The sequence below is a fragment of the Natator depressus genome, chromosome 8, assembly GCF_965152275.1.
Source record: "Natator depressus isolate rNatDep1 chromosome 8, rNatDep2.hap1, whole genome shotgun sequence".
In the NCBI taxonomy this organism is placed as follows: Eukaryota; Metazoa; Chordata; order Testudines; family Cheloniidae; genus Natator; species Natator depressus.
Window position 1 is genome coordinate 51,107,796 of NC_134241.1, and position 22,931 is coordinate 51,130,726.

A 22,931-nucleotide genomic window follows, 5' to 3' on the forward strand; every position below is an offset into this window, starting at 1 on the left:
TCCACACACCTAAGATCAAAAGACGCAAGACGACAGGCTAGTTATCAAGTCCCTAAATGACTCCAATCTCCCCACCCCTTATGCACAGCGCAATAGATACTACGACCAGCAGGGTCGGAAGCAAAAAACCTCGAGGAGACTGCAACCTGTTCCTTCGAATACTATTTTGTAACCATCAACTGCCAGACAACAAATTTGAGGCCTTGGTCGAACTCCATCTCTTTCAACACTGGAACCATCTACACCTTTCAGGACCTTGAGATGGCCTGAACCCATTTTACCTAATCTGGCAGAGTATTACATCAGACAGATGGTGTCAAGGTTCCTTCCCCACTCTGAACTCTAGGGTACAGATGTGGGGACCTGCATGAAAAACCCTCTAAGCTTATTTTACCAGCTTAGATTAAAACTTCCCCAAGGTACAAACTATTTTACCTTTTGTCCCTGGACCTTATTGCTGCCACCACCAAGCGTCTAACAAAAATAACAGGGAAAGAGCCCACTTGGCAATGTCTTCCCCCAAGATCCCTCCAAGCCCTACACCCCCTTTCCTGGGGAGGGCTTAATAAAAATCCTCACCAATTTGCATAGGTGAACCCAGACCCAATCCCTTGGATCTTAAGAACAATGAAAAAGCAACCAGGTTCTTAAAAGAAGAATTTTAATTAAAGAAAAAGTGAAAGAATCACCTCTGTGAAATCAGGATGGTAAATACCTTACAGGGTAATCAGATTCAAAACTTAGAGAATCCCTCTAGGCAAAACCTTAACTTACAAAAAGACACAAAAACAGGAATATACATTCCATTCAGCACAATTTATTTTATCAGCTATTTAAACAAAACAGAATCTAACGCATATCTAACTAGATTGCTTATTAACTCTTTACAGGAGTTCTGACCTGCATTCCTGCTCTGGTCCCAGCAAAAGCAACACACAGACAGAGAGAACCCTTCCCCCCCCCCAGCTTTGAAAGTATCTTGTCTCCTCATTGGTCATTTTGGTCAGGTGCCAGCGAGGTTATCTGTAGCTTCTTGACCCTTTACAGGTGAAAGGGTTTTTCCTCTGGCCAGGAGGGATTTAAAGGTGTTTACCTTTCCCTTTATATTTATGACAGATGGTTATTAGAAATTACCAAAACTGGTTACTCCATTCCCCTTAGCTCCAAACCGTCTACCCACCCCTCTTCCATGTCTCTCTTCAGGGACCCCTCTCATGAGCATCTACTGCAAGAAGAGGTAGCCCGCCTCATGTCTCTGGGAGGAGTAGAATGCGCACCATCCGAGTATAGAGGGAAGGGGTTCTATTTCCACTTTTTTCTCACACAGAAAAAACCAGGAGGTTGGAGGCCTATCCTCGACCTATGGCGACTCAACAAATTTGTGAAAACACGGCGATTCAAAATAATCACGCTGAGCACAATTATCCCAGTGTTAGAAAGAGAGGGGACTGGTTCTCAGTCCTCAATCTCCAGGATGCATATTTTCATATATCCATCTATCCCTCATATTGAAAATTCATACGATTTGCAATAGGACAGGACCATTTCCAATACAAAGTGCTACCCTTTGGCCTTTCCACTGCGCCTCGAGTATTCTCAAAGGCATACCAGACCCTCACTAGAACGCACTTCTGTATAGCGCGAATTTGCATATAATGCGGTCGCAGCCATGGATCCCAAATTTAATTACTTTACTTGCCATTCATTTTAATGCAGTTGCCGCTATAACGAGGTCCCCGCGTTAATGCGATACCGTTCATGGATCCCAAATCCTGTGTTCTAGCGATGGTCCGGTGTACTTGCCGTAGTAGCTGCCTGTCTATGCAGAGAGGGAATCATGATTTTTCCCTACCTGGACAACTGTCTGTTGAAAGCACTAACAAGACAGGTAGCCCTAAATCCACCGAACACACAATAACCCTGATCACCAAGCTAGGCCTTCAGATAAACATGCAAAAAATCCACTCTAACACCAGTTCAACACCTGGAATTTATGGCAGTGGACCTCAACTCCCTAGAGGCAACAGCCTTACTTACCAACAAAACAATTTCTGACTCTAACCAATTTGATCTCTACAGTACAAAACAGCCCGCAAGTGTCTGCCAGAACTTGCCTACGAATTCTAGGCCACATGGCTGCCACAACCTTTGTTGTCCGACACACAAGATTACATATGCAGTGCCTACAAGCCTGGCTCCAAACAAATTATGTCCCACACAAGCACAGTATAAACAAGCACCTCACCATGCTAGAGACAATCAAAGGTTCTCTTTTGTGGTGGACCAACCCAGAAAACGTCTGCAGAGGGGTGCCCTTCCTACTGAATCCACCGTCGATCATCATTACCACGGATGCTTCCCTCCTAGGATGGGGAGCACATCTGCAACCACACTCTATACTGGGCCGATGGTCCACAACAGTGTCTTATCTCCATATAAACCTACTAGAACTGCAAGCAGTTCGAAACACTTGTTCCCACTTCCTACCGCTAATCAGAGACAAGATGGTACAGATTCTCACGGACAATGTAGCTTGTATGTTCTACTTAACAGACAAGGGGGAGTGTGATCACACTCCTGCTGTGTGGAAGCCATGTGCTTTGGCACTGGTGCATCAAGCACAATGTATTATGGCTTCATACCTTCCTGGCTGCTTGAACACAATGACAGATACCCTAAGCAGGAAGTTTTACCAGGACCATGAGTGGGAGCTGAACACACCAGTACTCCTAGACATTTTCCGAACATGGGGTGGGGTTTTCCAACTATGGATCTTTTTGCAACTGTGCAAAACACCAAATGCCCCCAGTTCTGCTCCATGCTATCTGGGCAATGCCTTTCTCATCAAATGGAATACTCTCCTACTATACGCCTTCCCTCCCACCCCCCTCCTAGCCACGTGCTTCACAAGAGCAAATGAGACAGATCCAGAGTGATCCTAATAGCCCCCACAAGGTCACGACAAACATGGTACCCTTACCTCCTCCACATGGCGGTTTGCCCACCACGCACACTGTCGCTTCTACCTTGGCTACTATCACAAGACGCAGATCGCGTCATCTATCCAGATCCCCAGTGACTCCATCTCAAAGTGTGGTTGCTGCATGACTTTTAGACCCTGAAATGACATGTTCTGCAGATGTACAAACATCTTTTGAACAGTTGTAGGACAACTACCAGACTCTCATACATACATAAGTGGAGGCAATTTGACTCATGGTGCTGACAAAAACAGACGGAACCTCTCTCAGCCCCTTTATCTCTCATTCTAGACTACTTCCTGGAACTCAAACTGACTGGCATTTCCATGAGTTCCATTCGTATCCATCTATCAGCCATCACAGCGTTCCATCTTAAAGTACATGGATTCTCTACTTTTATGCATCTGTTCACTAAACGTTTTCTTAAGGGCCTCTCCAATTCCTACCTGGATATTTGGAATTCCACTGCAGCATGGGACCTCAACTTAGTCCTCCATGCCCTCACTGGCCCTCCCTTTGATCCCATGCTACAAGCTCCCCCCTACATCTTTCCATGAAGGTTGCATTCCTAGTGGCCATTACATTCGCCAGAAGGGTGGGAGAACTGTCAGCTCTCATGGCTTACCCTCCTTACACAATCTTTTTCAAAGATAAAGTAGCCCTCAGATCACATCCCAAGTTCCTATCTAAAGTTGTCTCATCCTTTCACCTCAACCAACCAATACACTTACAGACATTTTTTCCTAAACCACACGTGGACAAATGACAGTCCAGATTACACACCCTGGATGTTCGCAGGGCTATCACCTTCTACAATGATAGAACAAAATCTTTCCGCAGATCTCCAAAACTGTTTGTTTCAATCACTGAATGATCAAACAGTAATGCCATTTCCAAACAACGTCTATCCAAATGAATATCAGACTGCATAAAACTGTGCTACCTCCAGCATGAACAACAATCCGCATGGGGATCTGCACGCGTTCTACCAGAGGCCTATCAGCCTCCATAGCATTTCTTAATAATATTCCCATCATTGAAATCTGTAGGGCCGCAACCTGAGCCTCTCCACACACATTTACCCAATATTGTGCTTTGCAACAACATGCGTCTTCTGATACTCTATTCATAGAATCATAGAATAACAGAGTTGGAAGGGACCTCTGGAGGCCATCTAGTCCAACCCTCTCCCCAGAGCAGGACCAATCCCAACTAAATCATCCCAGCCAGGGCTTTGTCAAGCCTGACCTTAAAAACTTCTAAGGAAGGGGATTCCACCACCTCCCTAGGTAACGCATTCCAGTGTTTCACCACCCTCCTGGTGAAAAAGTTTTTCCTAATATCCAACCTAAACCTCCCCCACTGCAACTTGAGACCATTACTCCTTGTCCTGTCATCTGCTATCACTGAGAATAGTCTAGATCCATCCTCTTTGGATCCACCTTTCAGGTAGTTAAAAGCAGCTATCAAATCCCCCCTCATTCTTCTCTTCCGTAGACTAAACAATCCCAGTTCCCTCAGCCTCTCCTCATACCTCATGTGTTCCAGTCCCCTAATCATTTTTGTTGCCCTTCGCTGGACTCTCTCCAATTTTTCCACATCCTTCTTGTAGTGTGGGGCCCAAAATTGGACACAGGACTCCAGATGAGGCCTCACCAATGTCGAATAGAGGGGAACAATCACATCCCTCGATCTGCTGGCAGTGCCCCTACTTATACACCCCAGAATGCCATTGGCCTTCTTGGCAACAAGGGCACACTGTTGACTCATATCCAGCTTCTCGTCCACTGTCACCCCTAGATCCTTCTCTGCAGAACTGCTGCCTAGCCATTCGGTCCCTAGTCTGTAGCGGTGCATTGGATTCTTCCGTCCTAAGTGCAGGACTCTGCACTTGTCCTTGTTGAACCTCATCAGATTTCTTTTGGCCCAGTCCTGTAATTTGTCTAGGTCCCTCTGTATCCTATCCGTACCCTCCAGTGTATCTACCACTCCTCCCAGGTTAGTGTCATCCGCAAACTTGCTGAGGGTGCAATCCACACCATCCTCCAGATCATTAATGAAGATATTGAACAAAACCGGCCCCAGGACCGACCCTTGGGGCGCTCCGCTAGATACCGGCTGCCAACTAGACATGGAGCCATTGATCACTACCCATTGAGCCCGACAATCTAGCCAACTTTCTACCCACCTTGTAGTGCATACATCCAGCCCATATTCAGACCTACTGTACTTTCATCTGTTATGACTTCCACTCTGAAGCGCCTTCCTTCCACCGGAGGGCACTGCTCTGAAGTCAACTAAAGTGGAGCACCCACAGGGACATCACTCAAAGAAGAAGAGAACATTACTCACCTTGTGCGGTAACAGAGGTTCTTCAAGATGTGTCCCCCTGTGGGTGCTCCACTACCCTCCCTCCTCACTTCTGCTTTGGAGTTTTATTACTTTACTCTGCAGTGGAGAAGGAACGGGTTAGGGTTAGGCTATGTACTTGTATCTCAATGTGTTTGATTCTAAGCATTTGGTCAGCTTCTTGAGAAAGGACTATTCAGAATAAGTGCCCAATCAAGAAACACTTAACTGACAGTGGACTTTGGGAGATGCCAGTCCACTAAAGGACTCTGTATTGATGTGACTTATACACTCAGGGGCCCAAAATCAAGTGTAAAAGGCACAAATTTAGATTCCCATCAATGTTAGACTTGCCTCTGAATTAAACACATGGTATTTTAAAACACTTTTTATATCTCCTACAATTGGGCCTGGAAAGACCTGTTTTAAGCTGTAATTAAAAATTCAGTTTAAATTATACAAAGTACATGACCACACCACCCCAAATAGAGAAATTGCAATGAAACATATCAAACAGAAGAGGAAAAGATGCAGAATAAAAGTTAGAAATACCCAAAGGAGGGAAGTTTGGTGGGGAAACAAAATAAGAAGAAACAAGCTCACAATCCAGTGTCCTTTGGCAAATACACCAAGCTAAGTAGACTTCTGTTTCCTTCCACTCAGCTGCATAAATGTACAATGCTTAAAGGACAAGCATTAGGGAGCCACAAGGAAATCTTTAGTAATATATTTTCTACCCCAGATATAGTCTTATTTTGTGAATCCTTTTATTTCATGTGTTCTTTTTAAGATTCTGCATTGTGTGTATGTGACATAATAGCAATAATATAGCTCTTTGCATCTTTAAAGCACTGAATTGTGTTCAGTAGGTAGGCAAAACAACATTTAAAAAAGCTTTTAAAAAAATTGTTCTCCCACTGGAAACAAAAATAGTGAGAATGAGAAAGTGGGTAACAACAGGGTTGTCCAAACCCCTCTTGGAAACCTGTACACTCTTCTCCCCCTTCTTTTATTCTTTCCTCCCTCAAGAGCCCTGTGTTTTGTGTCACCCATCCCTTCCGGCCCTGAAGGACTTCATGCAGTTCTTTGGAGTCCTGTGGATTCCTAGAGCAGTGCTGCCCAACCTTGTGTTGGCCAAACAGATTTTACATATTTTAATAGGATTTAAAGTCACCCCTGTTGACTTATTTTAAGTTCAGCTTGTTTCATATGTATTTAGATAGTTTGTTTCTATGTACAGTATTGTCTCTTTGCACACTTTTGTAAACTAAAATGATGTAAACATGATAAAACGATAATGAAACAGCCATTAGTATATTGTGTTGAAGCAGGCCACTGACCTTATGAAATGCTCTGTGGGCCGTAGTTTGGGCACTGCTGTCCTAAGGGGATTCTTGAAGAATGATACAATGTGCTCCCTCCACATATTGGCTGATTTTTTTTTTAATTCCAATTTTTATTATTAAAAATCCTCCTGAACCTTAAGGTAAGGAAATATTATAATTTATATGCCTATTCTATGACCCTTGCTATCAAATATTTAAGGACAATATTTATTACTACTTTGAGGTGGCTTCTGCATATTCCCGCTTGTGATATCAAGGTTCTTGTGCCATGTGCTTCCAAAAAATTCTAGAGAGCAATAACTGTTGTGACCTTTACTCCCTCTCTGCTTGTTCAGAATTCTGAGGGTATGAAAGGAAGTGTCCCTTTTGTCTGCTGAAGGTGCACACAAACTTGAATTCGCTCAGTGCCCTAAATACTTCCCTCATCATCAGTTCTTGTTTTTCTGCATTTTTGGGGATTATTTTTGTTGTTAGTTACTTAGCTAGTGAGCTTAAAAAGAAAGCCCAGGGTGCTCATATGTCATGAGCATTTCCTGGGCCTGTGAAGAATGGGAGAGCCCCCTGAAATCTTGGTTGACAACATAAGTTCTTTAGGCCCAGTCAACTAAGGGCAGGTCTACACTACTGCGTAAATCAATCTAGCTTGTGTCACTCAGGAGTATGAAAAAGATCCCCCCACCCCACCCCGAGCGGTGCAAGTTACAGTGATCTAAGCTGTCCACACTGGCGCTATGTCAGTGGGAATGCTGTCTTGCCGACAAAACTTCCGCCTCTCACGGAGGTGGAGTAATTATGCCAACTCCCTTTTATACTGAATTTGTACATATACTTAGTTTCAGCTGTTAAGGCCAAGCAATCTCTAAGTTAGAGGGATCTGAGAAAAAAAATAGAGTAGGTGCACATTTCAAAAGGAGGTCATTTGAAATGACTTCAGGTTCCAGAAGTGATAACCAGAAAATTAACCATAGGAGAAACTGGCATCAATTTTCTGATTATATACCTAATTTTCAGACTTGACTATGGGATTTAGTCACCATTGTCACTGCATATCTCAGTACTATGGAGCTGCCAACAACACCTCCATATGGTCACATTTATTTATTAGTCTTTACAGAATCTGTCATCTCCATCCCATATGTTCTGAGGAGCAAAACGGATACACTAATAGTCTGACAATACACCTCACTTTCCTGAAACATGAAAAATTATTTTTAAGCAATTAAACCTAATTGTTTGCTTAGTCTAGGCAGAGGTGGGCAAACTACGGCCTGCAGGCCACATCCGGCAGGCGGGACCATCCTACCTGGCCCTTGAGCTCCTGGCTGTGGAGACTAGCCCTTGGCCCCTCCCCTGCTGTCCTTCCTCCCCCGCAACCTCACCTCACCGCCAGCACTCTGGCCCGCTGCTCCTACCAGGCAGTGTGGCTGGCACCGGCGGGGCTGCGAGCTCCTGCTGCTCTGAGCAGCATAGTAAGGGGGTCGGGAATGGGGGGTGGTGGTGTTGGGCAAGGGGTCCCGGGGGGGGGAGGGCAGACAGGGAGCAGGGGCCGGAGGTTCTGGGGAATGGGGAGGTTGGATATGCGTGGGAGTCCCTGGGAGCCTGTCAGGGGGAAGGGGTGTGGATAGGGGACAGGGAGCGGGGGGGAGGGAGGGGAGGGGGTTGATGGGGGTGTGGAGTCCCAGGAGTGGGGCGGTCAGGGGACAAGGAGCAGAGGGGTTGGATGGGTCGGGAGTTCTGAGGGGGGGAGTCAGGAGGCAGGAAGTGGGAGGAGGCAGATAGGGGGCGGGGGCCAGGTTACCCAGCCCTCCATTCAGTTTCGCAGCCGCGATGTAGCCAAAAACTTTGCTCACCCCTGGGATAGGGAATAAACTAGATGACTTGTTCAGGTCCCTTCCAGCCCTATATTTCTATGATTTTAATAAGCATATCAGTTAAATCATCGCTGGTGCTAGCCCAATGGAGGCCCTAAGCAGGAATATTTCCTCCCCATCACACAGAACACATACTAATAATTAATAGGGAGCCCCTAATAGGGAGCTACTTGGGACCCTAAGCAATTGCTTAGTCTGCTTATGCATAGTGTCAGCTCTGGGTTAAATTCAGTTAACTTAAAAAAGTTAATTAAGGGTTTCTGAATCAGCATTGGCTTTTAAGATACTGGAGACTTTCAGTGAAGTTAGTGTGGAGCTAGTGGATTAAGTTCCAGTCTACTCCTGTATGTGTTTGCTGTATGTGAAGCTGCATCTGTTCGTCATGACAGTGAATTACCACATTTTGTGTTGTGATGGCACCTAAAGAAGCAAGTCTTTTTAAATGCTCATCAGGTTGGGCATGAAATAGACAGATGAAAATTTGGGACTGTTGCAATAATTTTGAGAACACTTCTCCCCTTTAGCCTTTGGATATTGCAGATATCTAGAACCAGTCTTCTTCCAAATCCATATCTCCTACATTTTTTATCCATAACTCTTAAGTCATTCCTAAAGTGAGCACCTTCTATGTAGCGTTTGTTATAGATTTATTTCTGCCTAATCTCTCTCATAAAAATTATAAGGAAAAAAATGTCACAGTTGGAACAATAAGACTACAGATGGTACAAACTGAGGAATAAAATAGTTGGTTTCAAAGTATTATGCCTTCTGGTTTTAGGTAGCAGTGATGGTTCAGAACTTAGTGAAGAGACTTCGTGGCCAGCATTTGAAAGGTAAGAAAAACTGCTACATCCAAACCTATATCTCCAACTCCATTCAGACCTCACTAGTTAAACCTATCACTCAACTCCTTGCAAATGAAGTGTAATGTTAGTGGTATGTAGGAGTCAATTATGTAATAAACTGAGTAACAGCCATTGCTTCTAGAGTACAGTGTACCCTTTGGTTCTTGTCAAGCCAGCTTAGGGGGCAGCACCTTCTGGTTATCAGCTAACAGAGAGCTTTGTCACATTACTGGCTTGTTGCTCAACTTTGTCTCCTGAATTAACTGGACCACCACCAAACCCTGACAGATTTACTTTTCATGAATACTGGCATCATTGTGTGCCTTTCCTGTTTCAACATCTTCACTAGCCCTGAGACCTCCTCTATGTATCTCTTGTATTCCTGTCTCCCTGCATTCCCACCAAAGTCCTGCTGCTCTGGCTGCTCCTTCCTCTGCTGCCTGCTCTCTCCTATTCCCCCCTCCAGCTCCTGATACTCCTCTGTCTGCAACTTGGGAAAATTCTGAAGCAATCCCAGCTATCACTACCTATCCTATGTAATGTAGACTTTTATATCATGCTCATTACCATAGTATATGAACACTATCCAGGTGTCATTGACCACTGTAATCCAACCCCCCAAGTATTCAAGAGTGAGATGAGGTGTTAAATAGTTACAGTTGAAAATAGTAAAAATTGGAAACCTAATGTTTTCCTGCAAGCTATTAAGTTGAACCATGAATAAAGTGTACTGAGCCCACTACCTATTCACCCAACAGTCTGCTGGTAACATGGATTATAATTCTCTCTCTCTCTCTCTCTCTCTTTCTCTCTCATATTCAGGGAACCCATCAATCTGGAAACTGACTGGGGTAACCATGCCCACATGTATGCATGGAGACATGGATAGAAATTTTGGCCTAAAGACTTTGTTTATAGCCAGGAACTGTATCCCTTCCCAGTAGTCTGCCTCTGTCTTGTAAAAGCAGTTCAGATTGTACAAAGTTCCTTATGGAGAGAGATTTAAGTTGTGCTTTGTACCAAAGGTGTACTCTTCAATACCATCTCTTCCTATAAAATCTGTTATTTCCATGGAAGGAGTCCCTAAGCATCCAGTGGATGAGAGGCTAGAACAGTCTCTTCAGAGAAGCAGACTGCTCCTGGGCTACCCTACATGCAGCTATAGCATACAGCATTATTTAGAGATTCTCTGAAGTGCTCAAGTCATCTGTATTGATATTTAAACAGAACAAACTCAGAAAGAAGAGGATCTGGAACTTGCATATAACCCATTCCTATACGTGATGCAGCTTGTGATATCACAAGGTTTTCTTTCTGCTCTTCCTACTGTGCTCCACTCTTGCCAGGAAGTGCATTTGAGTAGGGTCCTGAGATGTGGGTATCATATTGAGTGTCCATTTGATTCAAATTCCCTTTGATCCCCAAAAATTATATAGGAAAGCCTTAGATACAGTGGTGAAAGAAGTCATGGATCTGAGTAAGCTTCCTCTGGCCCAAGGAAGGCACAAATTTCTTCCTCAAGGGCAAAAAACTTAGATTCTAGCAAAACGTCAGAACTAATCCTTTCTTGTCTCCAAAGGAAAAGACTACTTCTCATGGCCCTTATCTCAAGAATCCAGAAGAAAGCAGATTATCTCCAGTCCCTCTCCCAGTAAATAATGAGAATTGGATGGATCAGACTCTCTCCCCAATTGAGGACAAGTTGAAAAGTTTGCTGCAGGTCTGGGCTGGAACTATCCAGGACAAATGGGTTTGCACACTGAGCATCATGGCTACCTCACAGAATTTTTCATTCTGCATTCATCACCAAATTCCACATCCTTTTGATGCTTCCCTCTGTCCTGACCAAGGAGTGAGCTTTTTTGGACTCTATTTGATGTAACCTCTTTTTGAGGACATTTTCTCTTGTCCCATCCCAGGAAAGGGGCTTAGATTCTTTATGAACACTGGGAATATGTATGAGACCTTCATAGGTATGGCTTATGTCTTTCAATCACTAAAATGGTGGAGCAAAGCTAGGAACTTGATGTGGGATGCTTTGACTGAAATGCCTAAAATTAAAAGTCGCTGTGGTGCCTGCCTGAACAGTTAGAAAGTTGTATAGCAGAGTTCCATTCTTGTTAAGGAAAAAGGTCCCTTTGTGAACAAAGGAGAAGCATCAATTAGTTGGAATTGCTAGCCATTAGCAAAACCATGACTCACCAAATGCCCTTCATGACTACCACCTCCATCCTGGTTCAGAGCCAGGGAAAGAGAACTGAAAGCCGGTGTCCTTCAGTTTATCTTCCAGAGTGAGAGGAGTCAGCAGATTAATGTATTTGCGTCAAGCAACAAGAAATTGTATTTTTTTCTATCTGAGGCATTGGGAGAGCAGGATATGGAAGATATGTTATTCTAATTAAAGTGGACATACCATCTTATGTACACCCATTCTTTTTCCTTTCCTGGCTTAGGTAACCAGAAAATTCAGAAGGGATGGAGCCTGAGTCCTCTTCCTTATTTGCTTATCAAATGCTGTTTCTCCTGAAAAATGTCCTCTGTGGAGGTTACCTATTTGCAGAGACTTGGTAATGCAATATTTAATATGTTTTCAAGGCTCAGAAGTTCAAACTGGCAGTCTGGAACTGAATAGTGAGCTTTAAAAACTTTGGGATCTGGATCAGTTTGTCAAGATCCTCTTGCAGTCCAGAAAGGATCTGCTGTGTTTTAAAAGATTTGTATGTTGAACATGTTCTCACTTCAGAATCAATGTCAGTCAAAAGCTGTCTTAGCTACTTACTTGGTAGATTCACTAAAACTAGCCTAAGGGTGTTAGATGCTTAACTTCCTTAGGTACTTTTGGAACTTCCTTGGTATCTTACTTGTAACTGCAGTAAGAGCCCTCCACTTATTTGTGAGGAAAACAGTTAGTTTTTACCCTCTTGTCCCTTGATTCACTAAATTACTCCTGGGGGAATTCTGTGCCACTGCACATGCGCAGAATTTATGTCCCCCGCAGATTTCTTTGCTCCCCCACAGAAAAATGACTTTCTGACAGGGAAACAAAAGGAAGACACGAGCGGTCATGCAACCCTCCCCAGCAGTATAACCCTCCTGCAGGGGCGGGACTGAGGGAGACCTGGCTGGTGGCTCCTACCCTGCTCCAGGCTCAGTTGCTAGTCCCAGCTGGGCTGTGGATGATGGGACTTCCTCTTCCCCTGCACGGCATCCGGGGCTGGGTCAGATCCACCCCCAGATTTCTCCCACAGCTGCAGGAAGCTCTGCAAACTCCCTCCCCTCATTTCCTGCACCCATCACTCCTCAGCTGCAGGGGCAAGGATCCCTGTACAGGGAGCTGCTCCCCCATCTGCCCAACTCCCATGCATCCAGACCCCCTCATACTCACTCTCTCACTGAGCCTCACCCCTCTGCACTCAACCCCCCCCCCCCCATGAGCTCCACTTCCCCTAAACCTGGACTACCCTGACAAGCCATCTGCACCTGGATCTCCACCCCACCGAGCCCCAACCATCTGCACCTGGATCCCCACCCCACTGAGCCCCACTATTTCAGCATCTGGACCCCCCTCACTAAGCCTCCTTGCCCCACCCAAACCTCCCTGCTGAGCTCTATTCCCCACCACAGTCAGATGCACACCCCCCCACTGAGTCCCAACTACCTTCACCTGGACTCCCTGCAGAGTCCCATTACCATTGCACCCAGAACCCCCCCACACACACACACAAGCCCCTGCGCATCCAGATCCTCCAATGAGCTGCCCACATGCAAATTGCCCCGCACACGATCCTCTCAACCCACACCTATCCCCCCCAAACTAAGCCCTTCAACGCTTGGATCCTGCCTTGCTGAGCCTGCCTGCCCACACCTGGTGTACCTGGCATGGAGGGGCAGGGCCCTGGGGTGTTTCTGGGGCAGGTCTGGACCTTGTGCTGTGTCATGGTTGAGTGCAACCTCACCGCTGAGTCCATGTCTGGAGGAATGTGGGGGCTGGACAGTGATCTCCCAACTCTGTGCAGCCAGTGGCCTGTGCTCCCCAGTGCCGTGCTGGAGCCTCCACATTTATTTGACAAATAAAATTTGCAGAATTTTAAAATATTGTGCACAGAATTTTTATTTTTGGTGCAGAATTTTTAATTTTTTGGCACAGAATGCCCTCAGAAGTAACTAAAACATGGTCAGAATTACATCTCTCAATTAAAGCTCCTGCAACCAGCTGGGAGATCAACTTAGTACAGAGACAATTGATACAACAGCCCTTTGAACTAATGGCTATGACTTTGTTGTCTTTTCTTGTCAGTTGCCTTCGTTGTTGTCATTACTTCTTCAAGGAGGGCCAGTGAATTCAATGCCTTGTCATGAATAACTTTTTCTTTTTTTCCTGGTAAAGTGGTTCTCAAGACAACATCATCTAGGATTTTTACTCAATGTTGTTTCTCCTTACCATTTAAATTGGTATATTTCACTCCCTTTATTTCCCCCAATTGTTCCCATCCTAGTGAAATAAAGTGGCATCATCTGGATGTCTGCCAAGATGTTATTCTACTCAGGCAGAGCAAGATCAAAAGCCACAATCTTTCAATAAGTCTGAGCAGGACTTGTAGAAGTGTATAGATGAGCAGGTGAAACTCCTCTATTTAGTTTGAACTAATTCTTTAAAATCTCTTTCTATTTGATGGACAGAGGGAAATACAGCTTCTTATGAGAAACGCTGCAAAATGACGGCCTGGCATCTTTTCACTCATTTATAAAACACGTTTGAATGTCTCATCCTCTTCAGCTGCTGGCTTTGGTTGTAGTATCTTGCAGATTGCCATCGTCCCTTGATCTCTGTTTGACTTTCTGTCCCTCCCTCTTCTGAGTTTCTGACTGCTTTCTAATTCCTAATATTCCATTTCCAGACTGATGGATTACTTGTGTATGAAAATGAAACAATTTTGTCCTTACCTACAATTTGTTGCTTTATGGCAGGGAATAGATCAGTCTGGATTTTCTCTGCCTCGTAGTGACAGTTATATTTAGGTTACCTAAGGCTTTCCATTATAAAAAGTTCTTGTGACTTTTTTAAAGCTCTGACACTCCTTTTGTTTGAAGCAGGCTTTTGAAGTTCATCAGGGAGAAAGCCTTCAGGCTAGAGAAGTGCCTTTTTCTGTGTCTCTTGAAATTCTGTTCAGTTTTGGCTAAGATATAAACCAGATCTAATCACCATTTCCCCTCAATTATATTGTCAGCAAAATTTTGTCAAGTGTGTTCCCTCCTCTAGGAGGTTGTACCTCAGTATGTAGATAGACCAGTGGTCTGTCATCTCAAGTGCTGGTGGGCAATTTTCCTAATATAGTTTTTATCCAGACTGATTGATTCCTTGTTATGCAAAGACAAATTTAAAGATTAGAACAAAGCTTATTTCCATCATTTACATGGAAGATGGATGCAAGTCACAAACCTCTGATCTATATATGTTGTTGATGTAACAGTTATATTTAATTTTTAAAAATTGTAAGCATAAAAGTTTAGCTCTCTAAATCATTAGGGGTTTTTAGAAATTAAAAAAAAAACCTGACCTTATCAAATTTTGCAAATTGAAAGATACCTGTGTTGCTGAAGGGCAGAGATTAGTTATTTAGAACACAGTTTCCTTGGGAGGGAGAATAGGGTGGAAATTTATACTTATAGTACATCTATGGCGAGGATTCTTATTACAGCATATGAAATTATTTGAGTTGGTAAGGGAATGTAAACTTTATATTTTGTTTAACCTTTTTGATATTACTGTGTTTTCTTCAGTACTGCTATTAATTAATCAACATACCACCATTGACTTCAGTGGAGCTACAACAATTTACACTAGCTAACGATCTGGCCCTATATAACCAGCTTTGACTCAGGCACAGAATAATATTCAAAAGATAAGTGTAGAAACCAAGTGCTGGAATTAGGTAGCAGTACTGAAAGTAGTAGTGAAGGGCTCCAAAATTTAAAACTTCCTATGTAACGTTTATACTCCCTTTAAACTGAAGCATTGAGATATTACAAGTTTGCTGTCTCTTAGAGTTTAAATAATTTGCATTTGACCTTGGAACCATAATATATTAAGCCACAAATATCATTCACTAATAAGATTTTGCTTTGTTGACTTTCCCCAGCCAATAAAGGTGTATCCAAGTGAAGTATCTGTTTTTAATCTGTTTTAATATTAAATAGATATTGTCTCATAGCAGACTGTATGTGATTTTCTTTGTAAGTTGTTGGCTTCAGTGGTTGATTTGGAAATGGTGCCTATACTCAGGATTTAGTTAAGAAGTCTTTGTATTCCTCTAACTACGGTTGCTTGTGTGCCTGTATCTAAGTTTAGGGGCCTTATTGCCCTTTGCTTCTTGTCACAGAGTATGTAGCAGTATCTATAGTCAGCATTAAAGGCAGCAGTTTGCAACCTAGTTCCTTATAGTATTTTCATTTTTATTTTGTGAGTTAAAAGAAGCTTTTCTGGTCTCAAAACCCATTAATTGAGATGACAATAAAAATACCCCAGTGCTATGAGCAGTGACATCAAGAACATCTGTTCAAATAAGAAATGTAAATTTTGACATCTACCACTGCATGTTTTTTCCTAATGAAATCGTCCACTACTGCTTAATGTAGGAGTGGTAGTTATGTGGCACAAGAGAGACTTTATTACACTGTTCTAGCAAATTATGCTGCTTGTGTGGATAAAAGTATATGTAATATATACAATTTATAATGGAATCCAACAGGAACAGATTATACCATTCTCTCGGTCCGGTGACAAGAGTGGCACGAAATGGCTATCGAGGCCACATGAAGGCCAGCAGGTACAATAATCCCCTACACCCAGGGGTCACAGATTTTTCCTCTGGTGTTGGTGACTGGCTTGATAATTAAGTGGGTGTCCTCTGACATTTCTGGTCTTTCTGACTTTCAAGGCAAAATTAAGGTAGTGATCCTTAAAACAGAAATTTTCTCTTCTGTGATTTGATCTGTTTCATCATACAGGCTCTGGTTCATTCTGTTCTGCCTATCCAGTTTCTAAATATTGTATCTCTACATCAAGACTTAAAGGTGCTTTACTATAAGTAGCTTTTTAACAGTGTAACACTATGTGGGTGGTGGTAGAAACCATGTTGGCAACAAAGCGTACTTGTTGTGCTCAAAACTGCTTCCAAGGTGTTTTCTTCGTTAATAATTCTTCATTGAACAAAATGGCTAACTTGGTTAAATTGCAAGTCATGAGTTAAAATTGGCCCTCCGTGTGGCCAGACTCATTTTAAATAGCACTATATATAAAACTGCATGCTCACTCAGCTTTTCATTGCCTAATTAAATTACAACTCTGTCTGCAGCGGTGTGGTACTGTAGTTGTAAAAGAGAAGAGAATAACTCCTATGTATTAATGAGTAGCGAGTGTTACTTGTAATTGAGTTAAATTCACGTTCATATCAGTGTCCAAATTTGTCAGTGTATCACTGTCAATTAGTAGCTGTAGTGAAAATGTTTGCCAGATTTCTGAGTTGTTTTGCATATGCATAAATGTTGTGATGGGTTAATGGATTAATTCTGGTTTACTTCAACAGATGTCAGAAATTTGTAGTTTCTCAGCATATTTCTAGAGAGCTGATGCATACACCAATTTAATTATGTAAACTGGTTGATATAAACTGGAATAATCCCTGTTGTGAAAATAAGAATCTTTCCTGTTTTCAAATAATTTGTAAGCCAGTCAGTTGCTCACTTTTAATAAAGTTTGGTTTCCTTTTCACAATACCAGGCATCTGTTCTTGGCATATTCTTTTTGGGCACCATATAGATTGATAGGGAATTAATAGCACATCAACTGCATTAAAACACCCACAATTTACTTCTGTGGGCCAGATTTTCTGCTCTCTATTATTGATGTTCCTTTACTGCTCTCAAATATCTTATAATTAAATTGTGCATGTTTTGTTGAGCTTTTGCTGTGGATTTTTAATTTTATTTTTTGTAATTTGACTGACTCAGATGATTCTAATAAAAAATCCAGTTTTTCCCACTAGGACTTAGGAAAAGATTCTAATAAAAAATTGCAACAGTGATACAGCATTGCTTGTTCAGGGGGTAATGACAAATCTATGACCATTTACCAATTAGAATTAGTTATAGTTGAAATATAACTGTATCCTAAGCTTTGGGAAGTGCTTTTTAAAATCATGAACCACCTTCTGGCCTCATTAGTTCGTTATTCCTCTGCAGCATGGAGTCGGGTCACTTACAGGTTTAAACTAGCATAAGTGGTGGATTCTCTGTAACTTGAAGTCTTTAAATCATGATTTAAGAACTTCATTAAGTCAGCTAGTGGTTAGGGGTCTATTACAGCAGTGGGTGGGTGAGGGTCTGTGGCCTGCAATGTGCAGCAGGCAGACTAGATTATCATGTTGGTCCCTTCTCTCTGTAAAGTCTGAGTCACAGGTTATGTTTACACTACCACTTATTTCAGAGTAGCAGCCGTGTTAGCCTGTATCCGCAAAAAGAAAAGGAGTACTTGTGGCACCTTAGAGACTAACAAATTTATTTGAGTGTAAGCTTTCGTGAGGTACAGCATCCAATGAAGTGAGTTGTAGCTCACAAAAGCTTATGCTCAAATAAATTTGTTAGTCTCTAAGGTGCCAGAAGTACTCCGTTTCTTTTTGCGACTACCACTTATGTCACTCGGGTGTGAATAAGCCACCACCCCTCAGTGACGTAAGTTACACTGAGCTAAGAGTTGGTGTGGATAGCACTATGTCAGCAGGAGAGTTTCTTCTATCAATATAGCTACCGCTGCTCATTGGGGGTGGATTAATTAAATTGATGGGAGAGTGCTCTCCTGTCAGTTTAGAGCGGCTACACTAGAGCTTACAGTGGCGAGGCAGTATGATGTAGCTGCGCCATTATAAGCTCTCTAATGTAGCCATAGCCTGAGTAATCATTTACTTCTGCTTCTGACTGTAAATTCCACAAGAGCAATCACTCATAGCCACCAAAGTCTTGTTTCCATGATGAAGTCTAATAAATAAAATGTCAGCATTTCTAAATTAAAGTACAGATGTTCATATTATGTTTGGGTAATGATTGGAGTACTGCTTTGGGAAAAGGATATTTATAAATTTTACATGCTATTTTCTCACATGCTTCTTGTAGTTCTGCAGAATCTGAAGATTTGGCTGTTCATCTGTATCCAGGAGCAGTTACTATTCAAGGTGTTCTCAGGAGGAAGACTCTATTGAAGGAAGGCAAAAAGCCTACAGTAAGACTTCAAATATATGCTAAACCATTTTTCCTCTTCCTTTATTTTAAAATGATATCTTTAAAACAGAACAAAGCTACTTGGTTAGAATCTGGAAGTCTTTGCTCACTTTTTACTCAGTCCTTGCTGAAACAGAACTCTTGCTAAAATCAGTAGGAATTATGATCAGGTAGGAACTGACTAAAAAGTGAGTAAAGACTTCAGTATTTGGTACCTTATATATTTGCCACTTACAAAGGCTCCTGCTCCTAGATTTGATTTTTTTGGAATTCATGTGATCTGTCTAAATCAAGGAATTACTGTTATAGAAGTTGATCTTCTGTGTTCTTTCAAAAGTATTCCATTAATCCTAAATTGTTAACATTTTTGCATTTGCATAAACTCCATAACTTATAAATGCATTTAATTTACCATAGTATAACTTGGTATCTATCCATATCCACCACTAAAAGAAAAAAAATCAAAATACCTTTAGAGGACAAGAGCCTGGCAGCTACTGAAATTAAACAGAAATATTGTTAAAATATTAGTGTTGATATAAGGCTATAGACACAGGAGAATTCACATTTACAGCCTGTACAGTTTTATTGCTTCTTCCTTGCATACACAGTCTATAGCTTCATACATTGTTGAGACACCTCTACAATGCCTGAATTAAATAAAACTGGATATATTAAGGAGGAAATGGCATCCTTCTCTGAACTTCTTTGCTTTAAACTATAATGGTAACACTCTGTTAATGATATTTATGTATGTAATAATTATATTTATAACTTCCAGACTCCCCCAAGCCAAAGCACTTGGAATACTGCATGATAAGGTTGGCACCCAAGCTTCAGTTGAATCCATGTGGATGGACCCTTGTGTTTGTGCCATTGATTCAAGTGCCAGTCTGTGCAGATACAATTGCAAGATCTAGGGCCTTAATTTTTCTTGATTTAGCAAATAAATATTTCTCCAGAAGTAATGTATCTATCAGATGATTGTAGATTTACACCACAAAATTCCTTGGATTTTATTTACATTTTTAGACCTACATATTTTTCTCCTTAATCCAAGTAGGTTTTTCAAACTTCGACTCCCAAAAAGTGTTCTGTTGTTGGAAGGTGTCTTTTTATTTCCTTTTAGTAACTAGAATGTCAGTTTTGCTGCCATTCATATCCAACTGGAGTGTGGAAGTGCTAACCATTTGTTTCCCTTTCCCTCCCTAACTGTTGAACTGATCCAAAGAGTGAACAAGCAACCTGGAGTACAAAATGTCATTATTCCCACTCATTTATTGCTAGATCTTTAATGATGTAAATTGGCATAGTTCTATTGACTGAGGGAGCTATCCCAAAGTATACCAGCTGAGAATCTGTCCCGTATAGACTATTTCTGTATTTTGACATATTTGACATATTTTGTCTATAAAGGTGATTTCTTGGATATCACAAACACGAACATCATATCTATTTCTCTACTTCTCATTTATTTGCAAGCCCAGTCTATCTTAAATGTCCTTGTTCTAATATAGTAATTTATGCATGTGTTCAACTAATTAAAAGTATTGCAAATGATATTGTAATGTAAATACTTAAACTCAGAGCAAATAAAGTTAATTCATTTTATATTTTAAAAATACGAAAATGTCCTTGTTTGCTAAATCTATTGATGTTAACAAGTGTGTGCAGAGGATCATAATGGGTCTTTTAAAACTGCTGGGATTTGTCAACAAATACAGTGGATTCTGCTGAAATATTTCATATATTACAATATTGTGGCACATAGTAAATTTAGAGAAATAAATTAACTGACCATTTAAAAAAAGACTCATGTATTATTAATCATTAAAATATAATATGAATGTATGGAAATTAGAGTAAATGCTTGCAGCACTTTTTTAAATCCATCTTGAAGAAAAGTAACTCTGTCCTTTAATTACAATGCTGATATCATACAGTAAATAATACTACTTTTTGTTAATATTGCTTCTATCAGCAGCTGGTTTGGAAATTTCTTTTTATTTAAACATGGTAATTTCAACTGACAATTTGCTGACAAAGGGCAGCACATCAAAAATAATCATTGTAGCTTTTTATAAGCCATCACAAATGCCTATTATTGTAGCTCAGTTGGCTTGCTGACTGTGGGTTAGAAGCAATGTTGTAGTTTCCACTACACTAGCTTATAGAGATGGTCACATTGTGATAGACTCAGTATCCAGTGAGAAGAAGACAATTATACCACTATATAAGCATCACCTGGTTAATGGTGACTTTGGAGCAGAAAGCATGTTCTTCTTCAAGTGCCTGCTTATGTCAGTTCCATTCTAGGTGTGTGCATGTGCCCATGTGCACAGTCGTCAGAGAATTTTGCCTTTGAGGTATCTGTAGGGTCAGCTGTGGGGTGCAGCGCTCATGTGTCAGTATATGAGGCACTGCCAGCCCTATGCCCTCTCAGTTGCTTCTTACCGCCCGTGACAGTTGGTCGGTGCGACTTTTTCTCCTTGCCTAGCAAGTTGGTTACCGGTTCTCTCCTTCCTTCAAACTTTTGGTGTCTTGTAAATAGTTTGTTTACAGTAGTTAGTTAGTAAGTAGTAGTAAAGTAGTGTAGTTAGTAAGTTGGAGTCCCAGTGGGGTTTTAAGCTTTCCGGGTTTTAAGCCCTGTTCTGCCTGTAACAGGCCTATGCCTGTTAGTGACCCCCACATAGAATCATAGAATAACAGAGTTGGAAGGGACCTCTGGAGGCCATCTAGTCCAACCCCCTCCCCAGAGCAGGACCAATCCCAACTAAATCATCCCAGCCAGGTCTTTGTCAAGCCTGACCTTAAAAACTTCTAAGGAAGGGGATTCCACCACCTCCCTAGGTAACGCATTCCAGTGTTTCACTACCCTCCTAGTGAAAAAGTTTTTCCTAATATCCAACCTAAACCTCCCCCACTGCAACTTGAGACCATTACTGCTTGTCCTGTCATCTGCTATCACTGAGAATAGTCTAGATCCATCCTCTTTGGATCCATCTTTCAGGTAGTTAAAAGCAGCTATCAAATCCCCCCTCATTCTTCTTTTCTGTAGACTAAACAATCCCAGTTCCCTCAGCCTCTCCTCATACCTCATGTGTTCCAGTCCCCTAATCATTTTTGTTGCCCTTCGCTGGACTCTCTCCAATTTTTCCACATCCTTCTTGTAGTGTGGGGCCCAAAACTGGACACAGTACTCCAGATGAGGCCTCACCAGTGTCGAATAGAGGGAAACGATCGCATCCCTTGATCTGCTGGCAATGGCCCTACTTATACACCCCAAAATGCCATTGGCCTTCTTGGCAACAAGGGCACACTGTTGACTCATATCCAGCTTCTCGTCCACTGTCACCCCTAGGTCCTTTTCTGCAGAACTGCTGCCTAGCCATTCGGTCCCTAGTCTGTAGCGGTGCATTGGATTCTTCCGTCCTAAGTGCAGGACTCTGCACTTGTCCTTGTTGAACCTCATCAGATTTCTTTTGGCCCAGTCCTGCAATTTGTCTAGGTCCCTCTGTATCCTATCCCTACCCTCCAGTGTATCTACCACTCCTCCCAGTTTAGTGTCATCCATAAACTTGTTGAGGGTGCAATCCACGCCATCCTCCAGGTCATTAATGAAGATATTGAACAAAACCGGCCCCAGGACCGACCCTTGGGGCACTCCACTAGATACCGGCCGCCAACTAGACATGGAGCCATTGATCACTACCCATTGAGCCCGACAATCTAGCCAACTTTCTACCCACCTTGTAGTGCATCCATCCAGCCCCATACTTCTTTAACTTGCTGACAAGAATACTGTGGGAGACAGTGTCAAAAGCTTTGCTAAAGTCGAGGAATAACACGTCCACTGCTTTCCCTTCATCCACAGAACCAGTTATCTCATCACAGAAGGCAATTAGATTAGTCAGGCATGACTTTCCCTTGGTGAATCCATGCTGACTGTTCCTGATCACTTTCCTCTCCTCTAAGTGCTTCAGAATTGATTCCTTGAGGACATGCTCCATGATTTTTCTGGGGACTGAGGTGAGGCTGACTGGCCTGTAGTTCCCAGGATCCTCCTTCTTCCCTTTTTTAAAGATGGGCACTACATTAACCTTTTTCCAATCTTCTGGGACTTCCCCCGATCTCCATGAGTTTTCAAAGATAATGGCCAATGGCTCTGCAATCACATCCGCCAATTCCTTTAGCACTCTCGGATGCAACGCATCTGGCCCCATGGACTTGTGTATGTCCAGTTTTTCTAAATAGTCCCGAACCACT

General features: G+C 42.2%; 1 protein-coding gene across 7 annotated transcripts in view; it reads left to right on the forward strand.

Moving 5' to 3' along the window:
- The window catches only part of RALGPS2 (Ral GEF with PH domain and SH3 binding motif 2), a 264,748-nt gene that overhangs the window by 208,773 nt on the left and 33,044 nt on the right, over positions 1 to 22,931 (forward strand). For 5 of the 7 annotated variants that reach the window (XM_074961031.1, XM_074961026.1, XM_074961025.1 and 2 more), the window contains 3 exons: positions 9,326 to 9,380; positions 16,142 to 16,219; positions 18,561 to 18,666. In XM_074961031.1, coding sequence (XP_074817132.1) covers positions 9,326 to 9,380; positions 16,142 to 16,219; positions 18,561 to 18,666 — 239 coding nt within the window. Of the gene's footprint in view, positions 1 to 9,325; positions 9,381 to 10,214; positions 14,628 to 16,141; positions 16,220 to 18,560; positions 18,667 to 22,931 lie in introns of those variants that run through there. The other 2 variants (XM_074961029.1, XM_074961032.1) reach the window with 2 other exon arrangements.